The sequence below is a fragment of the Bombina bombina genome, chromosome 4 (assembly GCF_027579735.1).
Source record: "Bombina bombina isolate aBomBom1 chromosome 4, aBomBom1.pri, whole genome shotgun sequence".
NCBI classification, from domain to species: Eukaryota; Metazoa; Chordata; class Amphibia; order Anura; family Bombinatoridae; genus Bombina; species Bombina bombina.
In genome coordinates, this window is record NC_069502.1 from 418,304,653 (window position 1) to 418,317,822 (window position 13,170).

At 35.6% G+C, this 13,170-nt stretch overlaps 1 protein-coding gene across 5 annotated transcripts in view; it reads left to right on the top strand.

Annotated features, from left to right (window-relative positions):
• The window catches only part of FGF12 (fibroblast growth factor 12), a 766,619-nt gene extending 753,717 nt beyond the window's left edge, over positions 1-12,902 (top strand). For all 5 annotated transcript variants that reach the window (XM_053710232.1, XM_053710233.1, XM_053710231.1 and 2 more), the window contains one exon: positions 10,147-12,902. In XM_053710232.1, coding sequence (XP_053566207.1) covers positions 10,147-10,265 — 119 coding nt within the window. In that variant the 3' untranslated portion in view covers positions 10,266-12,902. The remainder of the gene's footprint in view (positions 1-10,146) is intronic.
• Positions 12,903-13,170: the final 268 nt, after the last annotated feature.

Here is a 13,170-nt window from a genome sequence, read left to right on the forward strand (position 1 = left end):
AAAGCAGCGTTCAGCTCCTAACGCAGCCCCATTGTTTCCTATGGGGAAACACCTCCTAAGTCTGCACCTAACACCCTAACATGTACCCCGAGTCTAAACACCCCTAACCTTACACTTATTAACCCCTAATCTGCCGCCCCCGCTATCGCTGACCCCTGCATTACACTTTTAACCCCTAATCTGCCGCTCCGTAAACCGCCGCCACCTACGTTATCCCTATGTACCCCTAATCTGCTGCCCTAACATCGCCGACCCCTATGTTATATTTATTAACCCCTAATCTGCCCCCCACAACGTCGCCGACACCTACCTACAATTATTAACCCCTAATCTGCCGAGCGGACCTGAGCGCTACTATAATAAAGTTATTAACCCCTAATCCGCCTCACTAACCCTATCATAAATAGTATTAACCCCTAATCTGCCCTCCCTAACATCGCCGACACCTACCTTCAATTATTAACCCCTAATCTGCCGACCGGAGCTCACCGCTATTCTAATAAATGTATTAACCCCTAAAGCTAAGTCTAACCCTAACACTAACACCCCCCTAAGTTAAATATAATTTTTATCTAACGAAATAAATTAACTCTTATTAAATAAATAATTCCTATTTAAAGCTAAATACTTACCTGTAAAATACATCCTAATATAGCTACAATATAAATTATAATTATATTATAGCTATTTTAGGATTAATATTTATTTTACAGGCAACTTTGTAATTATTTTAACCATGTACAATAGCTATTAAATAGTTAAGAACTATTTAATAGTTACCTAGTTAAAATAATTACAAATTTACCTGTAAAATAAATCCTAACCTAAGATATAATTAAACCTAACACTACCCTATCAATAAAATAATTAAATAAACTACCTACAATTACCTACAATTAACCTAACACTACACTATCAATAAATTAATTAAACACAATTGCTACAAATAAATAAAATTAAATAAACTATCTAAAGTACAAAAAATAAAAAAGAACTAAGTTACAGAAAATAATAAAATATTTACAAACATAAGAAAAATATTACAACAATTTTAAACTAATTACACCTACTCTAAGCCCCCTAATAAAATAACAAAGCCCCCCAAAATAAAAAATTCCCTACCCTATTCTAAAATACAAATATTACAAGCTCTTTTACCTTACCAGCCCTGAACAGGGCCCTTTGCGGGGCATGCCCCAAGAATTTCAGCTCTTTTGCCTGTAAAAAAAAACATACAATACCCCCCCCCAACATTACAACCCACCACCCACATACCCCTAATCTAACCCAAACCCCCCTTAAATAAACCTAACACTACCCCCCTGATGATCTTCCTACCTTGTCTTCACCATGCCAGGTTCACCGATCCGTCCTGGCTCCAAGATCTTCATCCAACCCAAGCGGGGGCTAGACATCCACTGAAGAAGTCCAGAAGAGGGTCCAAAGTCTTCCTCCTATCCGGCAAGAAGAGGACATCCGGACCGGCAAACATCTTCTCCAAGCGGCATCTTCTATCTTCTTCCATCCGATGACGACCGGCTCCATCTTGAAGACCTCCAGCGCGGATCCATCCTCTTCTTCCGACGACTAGACGACGAATGACGGTTCCTTTAAGGGACGTCATCCAAGATGGCGTCCCTCGAATTCCGATTGGCTGATAGGATTCTATCAGCCAATCGGAATTAAGGTAGGAATTTTCTGATTGGCTGATGGAATCAGCCAATCAGAATATAGTTCAATCCGATTGGCTGATCCAATCAGCCAATCAGATTGAGCTCGCATTCTATTGGCTGTTCCGATCAGCCAATAGAATGCGAGCTCAATCTGATTGGCTGATTGGATCAGCCAATCGGATTGAACTATATTCTGATTGGCTGATTCCATCAGCCAATCAGAAAATTCCTACCTTAATTCCGATTGGCTGATAGAATCCTATCAGCCAATCGGAATTCGAGGGACGCCATCTTGGATGACGTCCCTTAAAGGAACCGTCATTCGTCGTCTAGTCGTCGGAAGAAGAGGATGGATCCGCGCTGGAGGTCTTCAAGATGGAGCCGGTCGTCATCGGATGGAAGAAGATAGAAGATGCCGCTTGGAGAAGATGTTTGCCGGTCCGGATGTCCTCTTCTTGCCGGATAGGAGGAAGACTTTGGACCCTCTTCTGGACTTCTTCAGTGGATGTCTAGCCCCCGCTTGGGTTGGATGAAGATCTTGGAGCCAGGACGGATCGGTGAACCTGGCATGGTGAAGACAAGGTAGGAAGATCATCAGGGGGGTAGTGTTAGGTTTATTTAAGGGGGGTTTGGGTTAGATTAGGGGTATGTGGGTGGTGGGTTGTAATGTTGGGGGGGGGGTATTGTATGTTTTTTTTTACAGGCAAAAGAGCTGAAATTCTTGGGGCATGCCCCGCAAAGGGCCCTGTTCAGGGCTGGTAAGGTAAAAGAGCTTGTAATATTTGTATTTTAGAATAGGGTAGGGAATTTTTTATTTTGGGGGGCTTTGTTATTTTATTAGGGGGCTTAGAGTAGGTGTAATTAGTTTAAAATTGTTGTAATATTTTTCTTATGTTTGTAAATATTTTATTATTTTCTGTAACTTAGTTCTTTTTTATTTTTTGTACTTTAGATAGTTTATTTAATTTTATTTATTTGTAGCAATTGTGTTTAATTAATTTATTGATAGTGTAGTGTTAGGTTAATTGTAGGTAATTGTAGGTAGTTTATTTAATTATTTTATTGATAGGGTAGTGTTAGGTTTAATTATATCTTAGGTTAGGATTTATTTTACAGGTAAATTTGTAATTATTTTAACTAGGTAACTATTAAATAGTTCTTAACTATTTAATAGCTATTGTACCTGGTTAAAATAATTACAAAGTTGCCTGTAAAATAAATATTAATCCTAAAATAGCTATAATATAATTATAATTTATATTGTAGCTATATTAGGATGTATTTTACAGGTAAGTATTTAGCTTTAAATAGGAATTATTTATTTAATAAGAGTTAATTTATTTCGTTAGATAAAAATTATATTTAACTTAGGGGGGTGTTAGTGTTAGGGTTAGACTTAGCTTTAGGGGTTAATACATTTATTAGAATAGCGGTGAGCTCCGGTCGGCAGATTAGGGGTTAATAATTGAAGGTAGGTGTCGGCGATGTTAGGGAGGGCAGATTAGGGGTTAATACTATTTATGATAGGGTTAGTGAGGCGGATTAGGGGTTAATAACTTTATTATAGTAGCGCTCAGGTCCGCTCGGCAGATTAGGGGTTAATAAGTGTAGGTAGGTGTCGGCGACGTTGTGGGGGGCAGATTAGGGGTTAATAAATATAACATAGGGGTCGGCGATGTTAGGGGTAGCAGATTAGGGGTACATAGGGATAACGTAGGTGGCGGCGATTTGCGGTCGGAAGATTAGGGGTTAATTATTTTAAGTAGCTTGCGGCGACGTTGTGGGGGGCAAGTTAGGGGTTAATAGATATAATACAGGGGTCGGCGGTGTTAGGGGCAGCAGATTAGGGGTACATAAGTATAACGTAGGTGGCGGTCGGCAGATTAGGGGTTAAAAATTTTAATCGAGTGGCGGCGATGTGGGGGGACCTCGGTTTAGGGGTACATAGGTAGTTTATGGGTGTTAGTGTACTTTAGGGTACAGTAGTTAAGAGCTTTATAAACCGGCGTTAGCCAGAAAGCTCTTAACTCCTGCTATTTTCAGGCGGCTGGAATCTTGTCGTTAGAGCTCTAACGCTCACTGCAGAAACGACTCTAAATACCAGCATTAGAAAGATCCCATTGAAAAGATAGGCTACGCAAATGGCGTAGGGGGATCTGCGGTATGGAAAAGTCGCGGCTGAAAAGTGAGCGTTAGACCCTTTAATCACTGACTCCAAATACCAGCGGGCGCCCAAAACCAGCGTTAGGAGCCTCTAACGCTGGTTTTGACGGCTACCGCCGAACTCTAAATCTAGGCCTCAGTTTTATTTTTATATCTGTTCCTGATTGTTCTTAGAAGAAGGGGATAGATAAGGGTAAAACTTTGGTTCCAACATGGCAGTGTCCATTAAAAGGGAGACAAAATAAACCATGAAAGTAAAATGCTGTTTTTTTACTACACATAATTGAACAATTTATATTACAATCTTAAATTCTTTAATATCCTTTTAAATCTAGATGAAAAAAAAATGCTAAGTAGGGTACAAAATTTTACCATTACACCTATAAAGTAACTATTAAAGGGACAGTCTAGTCAATCTTAAACTTTCATGATTCAGATAGGGTATGCAATTTTAAAAAAGTCTCCAATTTATTTTTATAATCAAAATTGCTTTGTTCTTTTGGTATTCCTTGTTGAAAGCTAAACCTAGGTAGGGTTATATGCTAATTTATAAGACCTTGAAGGCAACCTGTTTTCTCAGTCTATTTTGACAGTTTTTCACAGCTAGACAGCACTAGTTCATGTGTGCCATATAGATAACATTGTGCTCACCCCCGTGGAGTTATTTATGAGTCAGCAATGATTGGCTAAAATCTGAGTCTGTCAAAAGAGGTAATCACAGAGGCAAACAGTGTATTAAGTGTTGGTTATGCAATACTAGGTAATGCATATTATCTATCTTTTTAAACAATAAAAATTCTAGAGTAGACTGTCCCTTTAATTTAAATGACAATGTAAATACTATCTTTAACAAAAGTGTTCCATATAATCTTATCAAATTATATTTAGAAACACCTCTAATCTTGGAATGAAGTTTTGGGTCCAGAAGAATTTTGGTTTAGGCCAAATAGGTTTGAGCATATGGCAGCAGGATTTAGAGGAGGCAGCATATTTTGAAGTCTAGTTCTATGACATCATGACTCCCACTCATCTGCTTTCCAAATGTTTTATTTATTAATTATTTTACACATCAATGATCCCTCATTGTTTAGTGGCGGGGGGGGGGGGGGGGGGGTGTATGCCTGTAGTGTCTGGCTGTGAGAAATATACATGGTAAATATGAGCCAACATTCAGCTAGATTACAAGTTTGGCGTTATGAGTCAAATAGCAGAGTTGTGGCCCATAACGCCGGTATAGGTGTACCGCAGGCTTTAGCTTGTAACACAACGTCAGTACAGCACTCGGAAAAATTACGTTGTTTTCATGGGATTCCTATAGCGCCGGTATTACGAGTTTTGCATTCTGGCTTAAAAGCCGGTGTTACAGCCTAAAACGACAAGATCTGTACCGCCATCTAACATCAGTAGTTATGAGTGTTACGCTACAAATCTGTAAAATAAAACTCATAACTAAAGTGTTAAAAAGTGCACTAACACCCATAAACTACCTATTAACCCTTAAAACGAGGCTCTCCCGCATCGCAAACACTATAATAAATTTATTAACCACCAAAACGGCCGCTCCCGATATCGCTGCCACAAAAAAATATTAACCCCTATTTTGCTGCTCCCCGACATCGTCACCACTATACTAAAGTTATTAACCCTTAAACCACCGCCCTCCCGCATCGCAAACACTATTTAAATATAATTAACCCCTAATCTGCTGTCCTAAACCGCAAGCCACTATAATAAACCTATTAACCCCTTAACCGAAAGCCCCCCACAATGAAATATACTAAATAAAACTATTAACCCCTAAACGAAAGCCCCCACAACAAAATATACTAAATAAAACTAGTAACCCCTAAACCTAATGCCCCCCTAACTTTATATTAAAATTGCAATTTCCCTATCTTAAATTAAATTTTAAATTTACCTGTCAAATTAAAAAAACTAATTTTGAAACTAACAATTAAACTAATATAATTATTAAACTAATATTAACCTAACCACCAATTAAAATAAACTAAACTACACATTAAAACAATCTTAACTGCTCTAAACATTCCAAAGAATCTAATTACACAAAAAAAAAATACTAAGTTACAAAAAATAACAAACACTAAATTACGGAAAATAACAAATTAAATTATCCAAAATAAAAGAATTACACCTAATCTAATAGCCCTATCAAAATAAAAAAGCCCACCCAAAATAAAATAAAACCCTAGCCTACAATAAATTACCAATGGTCCTTAAAAGGGCCTTTTGTGGGGCATTGCACCAAAGATATCCGCTCTTTTACCTGTAAAATAAAATACAAAGACCACCCAACCAACCACCCAAAATAAAAAACCTAAATCTTAAAAAACCTAAGCTACCCATTGCCCTGAATAGGGCATTTGTATAGGCATTGTCCTTAAAAGGGCATTTAGCTCTTTTACTGCCCAGACCCTAAACTAAAAAATAAAACCCACCCAATAAACCCTTAAAAAAGCCTAACACTAACCCCCTGACGATCCACTTACAGTTTTTGAAGTACCCCTTGAACGATCTTCATCCCGGAGTTGTTCAATAGAATGGGAGCTGCTTAAATCCTATTGGCTGATTTGAACAGCCAATAGGATTTAAACAGCTCTAATTCTATTGGCTGATTAATCATCCAATAGAATGAGAGCTACTTAAATCACATTGGCTGATTTGAACAGCCAATAGGATTTTAGCAGCTCTCTCTCTATTGGCTGATTCCAATTTTTCAGCCAATAGGAATGCAAGGGACACCATCTTGAATCGTGTCCCTTTCATTGAAGATTAAGTATACGGCGACCGTATGAAGAGGATGCTCTGTGCCAGATGTCTTCAGGATGGACCTGCTCCGCGCCTCCAAGATCAAGATAGAAGATGCCGCCGAGATGAAGATTGAAGAAGCTGTCTGGATGAAGATTTATCGCCGCCTAGATTAGGACTTCGACTCCGAGGTGAAGATCGTTCAAGAGGGACTTAAAAAACTGTAAGTAGATTGTCAAGGGGTTAGTGTTAGGCTTTTTTAAGGTTTATTCGGTGGGTTTTATTTTTTACTTTAGGGTCTGGGCTGGGCAGTAAAAGAGCTAAATGCCCTTTTAAGGGCAATGCCCATACAAATGCCCTTTTCAGGGCAATGGGTAGCTTAAGTTTTTATATAGTTTTTTTTTTTTTAATTTGTGGGTTTGGGGGGGGGGTTGTAATGTTAGAGGGTCTTTGTAATTTTTTTTGCAATAAAAGAGCTGCTATCTTTAGGCAAATGCCCAAAAAAGGACCTTTCAAGGGCCATTGGTAGTTTATTCTAGATTAGGTTTTTTATTTTGGGTTGTTTTTTTTATTGGTATTAGAATAGAAATATTTTTTTTATTTTTGATAATTTGTTTATTTTGTGTAATGTATATTTTTAGGGGTTGTTTTAAGGGGTAGTTTGGGGGGTTTGTATAGTGTTAGGGGCATTTGTATTTTTCTTTTAAGGGCCCTTGGTAGTTTATTCTAGATTAGGCTTTTTTATTTTGGGTGTTTTTTTTTTAAAAGGGTATTAGAATAGGAATAATCTTTATTTTTTGGATAATTTCGTTTTTTTTGTAATGGTAGTTTTTTTTTATTTTTTGTAATGTTAGCTTTAGTGTAAGGCAGGTTAGGTTTCATTTCACAGGTAAGTCTGTATTTATTTTAACTAGGTAATTATTAAATAGTTAATAACTATTTACTAACTAGTCTACCTAGTTAAAATAAATACAAACTTACCTGTGAAATAAAAATAAAACCTAAGCTAGCTACTATATAACTATTAGTTATATTGTAACTAGCTTAGGTTTTATTTCACAGGTAAGTATGTATTTAGTTTTAAATAGGAATAATTTAGTTAATAATTGTAAATTTAATTTGATCTATTTTAATTATGTTAAAGATAGGGGGTGTTAGGGTTAGGGTTACTTTAGGGTTAGGGTTACATTAGGGTTAGGGGTTAATAGTTTAATTTAGGTTGTTGCGATGTGGGGGGCTGGTAGTTTAGGGGTTAATAGGTTTATTTAGTGATGTGAGAGGCCAGAGGTTTAGAATAGGGGTTAATAACTTTAGTATAGTGGAGGCGATATCGGGAGCGGCAGATTAGGGATTAATAATTTTATTTAGGTGGCAGCGATATCTGGAGCGGCAGATTAGGGGTTAATAACTGTAGGCAGGCGTCGGCGATGTCAGGTGTAGCAGATTAGGGGTGCTTAGACTCAGGGTTTATGTTAGGGTGTTACATTTAAAAAGTCTTTTCTTTTTCCCATAGACATCAATAGGGCTGCGTTACGGAGCTTTTTGTTTCCGCGATCGCGGGTGTTAGACTTTTTTTTGCTGGCTCTCCCCATTGATGTCTATGGGGAAAGCGTGCATGAGCACGTCAAACACAGCACTTGTTTTTGGTGCGGTATGGAGCTTAAAATCTCCATATCGCCTGTGCAAGCCGGGGTTTTCAAAACTTGTAATGGCAGCGCTATAGGGAATTAAATAACGCCACTTTTGTTGCATTTGTTACTTTCCCTATAGAGCTCAAAACTCAAAATCTAGGTGATTATTAGGGGTGGAGTGGTTCAGGGCACAAATGATTTTGTAGTGCCTACAGCAGCACAAAAATAGATACCACTCTTTTTTAATCCATTTATTTGTTCAGCATTAACTGATTTTTGTCATAAAAAAAAACACAATTTCCAGACTCTTGTAACCTCTCTGAAGCTCAGAGAAAGTAATGTGACTACAATCGAAATACCCACAGTCAGTTAGCTTAACAGTTTAACAATTATAGGTTGAGCAAACACTCCTGCCACAAGCGTTATTGCATTATGAAAAGCATTGCTGCAAAACTGCTGCCATACATTGCTCCAAACATATGCTTGTTCTGCCTAAGTATACTCTTTAACAATGGGTGTTAAATTTGATAAAATAAATAAATGTGATTTTATTTAAATTGTACACTCTATTGGAATTATGAAAGAAAATATTGATTTTCCTGTCTTTTTTAACCTGTGGGGTGTATTTACGTTGTGAGAATGTAGTAATTTACAAATTTCAACATTACAAACTGTGACAAAAGATAGTGATGTCATTTACCACTTTCTAATTTGACCACTGCGGGGATGATCACCAGTACTCACAAAAACATCAAGATGTGTGTCCCTGGACTGCAAAACAATGAAAATTTTGGTAACAAAATGATAGCTTTAAGTACTTTAAAAAAATGTATTTTACATACAGATTTTTGACCCTTTAACTTTTTTCATGCTCTTTCATTTTAGCAGATGTTTTGCCCTAGGAATCTGATCTCTAAATGTGTTAATTTTCTATGTTCTAATAAAACATGTTCTCATATTTTTATTGCTTTTACATTTGGGGGTGGGGGGTTATGCTGTGTTTGATACTTTAATGTATTCTGAAGTCAAGATACAGATTTTGTGACTTTTGTTAAGTACCCTTTCTCTTCCTTGTTAAAGGTACAGCCTACACCAGAATTGTTATTGTTTAAAAATATAGATAATCCCTTTATTACCTATTTCCTAGTTTTGCATAACCAACACAGTTATATTAATATACTTTTTACCTCTGTAATTACCTTGTATCTAAGCCTCTACAGACTGCCCCCTTAGTTTACTTGCATACTTGCATTTTTGCCAATCAGTGCTGACTCCTAGGTAACTCCCCATGCGTGAGCACAATGTTATCTATATGGCACACATTAACTAACGTCCTTTAGTTGTGAAAAACTGTCAAAATGCATTCAGATAAGAGGCGGCCTTCAATTAATAAAGAAATTAGCATATGAGACTACCTAAGTTTAGCTTTCAACTAAGAATACCAATAGAAAGCAAAATTGATGATAAAAGTAAATTGGAAAGTTGTTTAAAATGGCATGCCCTATCTGAATTAATGAAAGTTTATTTTTGACTAGACTGTCCCTTTAACTGCTGATGTTCCTCTTATGCATTAGACTTATAAGTATCATGCGCAAATGAAATCTTTTCCATAGCAGAAACTCTTCTTTTGTTTATTCAACATGGTTTTCAAGGTAGTCAACAACTAAATATTAATATATACAATTCATCTCACTCTTTTTATGATTCATTAAAAAGATAGATTGTTCAATAAAACAAAAGACAATAAACTAGTATTGATGTGCTTTCATTTTTTAAACTCCCAATAAAAAAATAGAATTATGCGTCTTTAAGCTCTTTTGATTCATTGGTTGTGAAGAAAAATGCTAATGAGCCTAACTCAGTTTCACCGGTACATTCACAATAACTAATTGTCTTCATTTGTTTTGCAGTGTGCATGTACAGAGAGCCATCATTGCATGAAATTGGAGAGAAGCAAGGACGCTCAAGAAAAAGTTCAGGAACGCCAACCATGAACGGTGCAAAAGTTGTTAATCAAGAATGCACATAGCCAATATTCAATCCAGTCCTGAGAGTGAATCCATTGGAAAGTCAGAAATTAAACATACAAACTGACAAAACAGGTTTTCCGTTGACTATATGTTTGAACTCAAATCTTTTTCTTCTTTGAATAGGACAACGACATGGAAATCAAATTGCCTGTGCAATGTTTTAAACCAACTAGAAACAAAAAAAAAAAAAAAAGAGAAAATTATATGAATCTGGACTCCATTCACATTTTATGCAAATTTTATCATGTGATCAAATAAGTTACCATCTCTGCATAAAAATAAATAAATAAAAAAAATCAAATAAATAATACCTTTAAAAGAAAAAAAATGTTCTGGAGAAATAAATGTTTATAGTCTTTTTTTTTTTTAGATCCCATTGAAACACAAAAATAAGACACTAAACGGGACTGATTTATGTTTTAGATTTGTGTCTATTTTAAAGCTTGCTTGCTTTATATTCTGAGATGCAATCCTTCTTTGCAAGGTGTATAGTTAGTTAAAGGGATACAGTTGGAAGAGATCAATGTACCACTTCTTACATGTTTATCTTTTAATCACAATTTGATAAATAATAACTTCCTTTCAAAAATGAGACATAAAAAGCACAAATAACACATAACATAATTGAACATACAAGTTTAAAGGGACCTAAAACCCATATCCTTATTATTCTTAAGGTCAGGATACACTGCAGTGGAAAAAAGTAGTTAGCCACTAAGAAAAGGCTCTGAAGCAGTCATAATTGTTGTTTTCGACTTGAATCGTATCACTCCAGGTGGTTTCCAGATTGGTCGGTATTCACCCTGAACAATCACAGACTCCAGATATTGAACCCTGATAATAAATTATGCTACCAAGCTAAAAAGGAACACAGAAATCAAACTATTTATTTTAATATTTAGCACAAAAATCTGTTTAAAACATTATAGAACAAAAAGCATGAGAAATGAGTGTAAGGGGTTAAACGCATTGTTATTTTGTTACCAATGTGCACTCATACAATAATACAGTCTAATAACAAATTGGAGTATTTTATTATAGCATTAACGGTAGCTCATTTGAATATGTAGCAAAAAGTATATTGTTCCTTTAAAGGGACAGTAAACATGCATTGCTTTAGTCTACAAATCTGCTTTGTCACATACTCCCTAGTAAAAATATATTACCAAGGTTTTCAAAATGCTGCCAATTGTCTAAACCAGCTATTTGATATGCAACATTTGCAGGTCACAGACGTTTTTCACAAAAGCAAATTTATTAAATGCCTTTTTAAGATCTGGGTTATTGTTTTCTTCTGTTTTAACCAATTAGAGATCATTACTGGAGTAATAGATGATTAAATATTAACCCTTACCTGACAGACATAATACACAATTTGTTATTGGTCTAATGGCCAAAACAATAGCATAGCACACAAGGTTATGCTGAAATAGAGGAAGAATAAAGTGAGGAAATGACAGTGAGGGTGACATTTGTTGGATTGCAGCTCTTAAGGGCTTCCATTTGCAGGTGAGCTTTCTAAGTAGATATAGATCTGTATAAATATTAACCAATTGCTTGCCAGAGAGCCACAACTCTAAGTGAAGCAATGCTTTGCTGCAATCTATTTCTGGCATTCAAGGGATTAACACATTGTTAATGATGTTTGAAAGCAGAAGACCATTACCAAAGGGGTTTTATGAATAATTTTTAAACATTTTAGATTTGTTCACATGAACTATTTTGTACTGTAAAATGTTGGCTTTACACTTTGTAAAGCATATGAATTTATTTAATGTTTAAGTTGACTGCAAGGTCACTGTAACCAAATATTGAAATCAAGTCTTTCTCGTTCAGCAAAAGAAATCCAATCAAATATGTTCAAAATATATATTTTTTGCATTAAATGTTAAGTAAATAATGTTTAAAGTATAAAGTATAGCAAACAAAATATTTTATTTTTTAACTGCATACTGCAGTACTCATTATTCATGAGTGGAAAGGCAACTCTTAAAACTGTGCTGGTTAACAGGGAACCACCTTTACATACCTGGAACAAAATATATATTCAGCATTTTTTTGCATCTGCAATATATTTTAAATGACCATCTTTTAGATAGATGTAGATGTCCATTTAATTGAGCAGGCTATAATTATACTTATATAGTGCAGAGATTGTCAATAAAGAATGTCCTATATACACCATACTTTGGTTGCCTTAAAATAGTCATATATTCTTGCTTTAAAGACACATAAAGTAGCCATAATGAAATCATCTGATGTGCTACATCATTTTACTAGTTCCCTATTGCTTAAACAGGACTATGTGTTTAACACCTGCAAAGGGATTTTAAACTCAAAATTGTATCTCACCCATAAGTATGCATTATTAAAAATGTTTTATTGCAATTCATTATTTATTTTGCTGTAATTGTATGGTAATTCTGAAAACTGTAGTATTGTGTACCCAAAAGAACCATGGCACGCCATGCTGCACAGTGATTGGCTGATATGTGCAGGAGCTTGTTTATATATATGTCCTTAATTGGTCACAGAACAGGAAGTATCATTTTAATATTTAAAAAAGGGGTGTGTCCTGGGCCTTTTAAGCAATGGATATTGTTCTAACAAAATTACAGTTTCAGATGGTTTTAAAACATTTTGTGTCCAGACTTTTTTGCAATGTAGTGAATTATTTTTCAAGTATGAATTTAAGAAAAACTAATGTTAATGCCCCTTTAAAATCAGCTCTGGATTCCAAATTCGCTGCTGGTCATGATTATGACCAGTATTTAGCAACACATAAGCCCCACCCTTTGTGGGGGTTAAATAATAGTTATAAACAAGCAATAGAGCAATAAGAACATGTTCTGATATATTAAAGCATTGTGTTATTGCTCCCTTATATTCATTTAACTTCTTGTC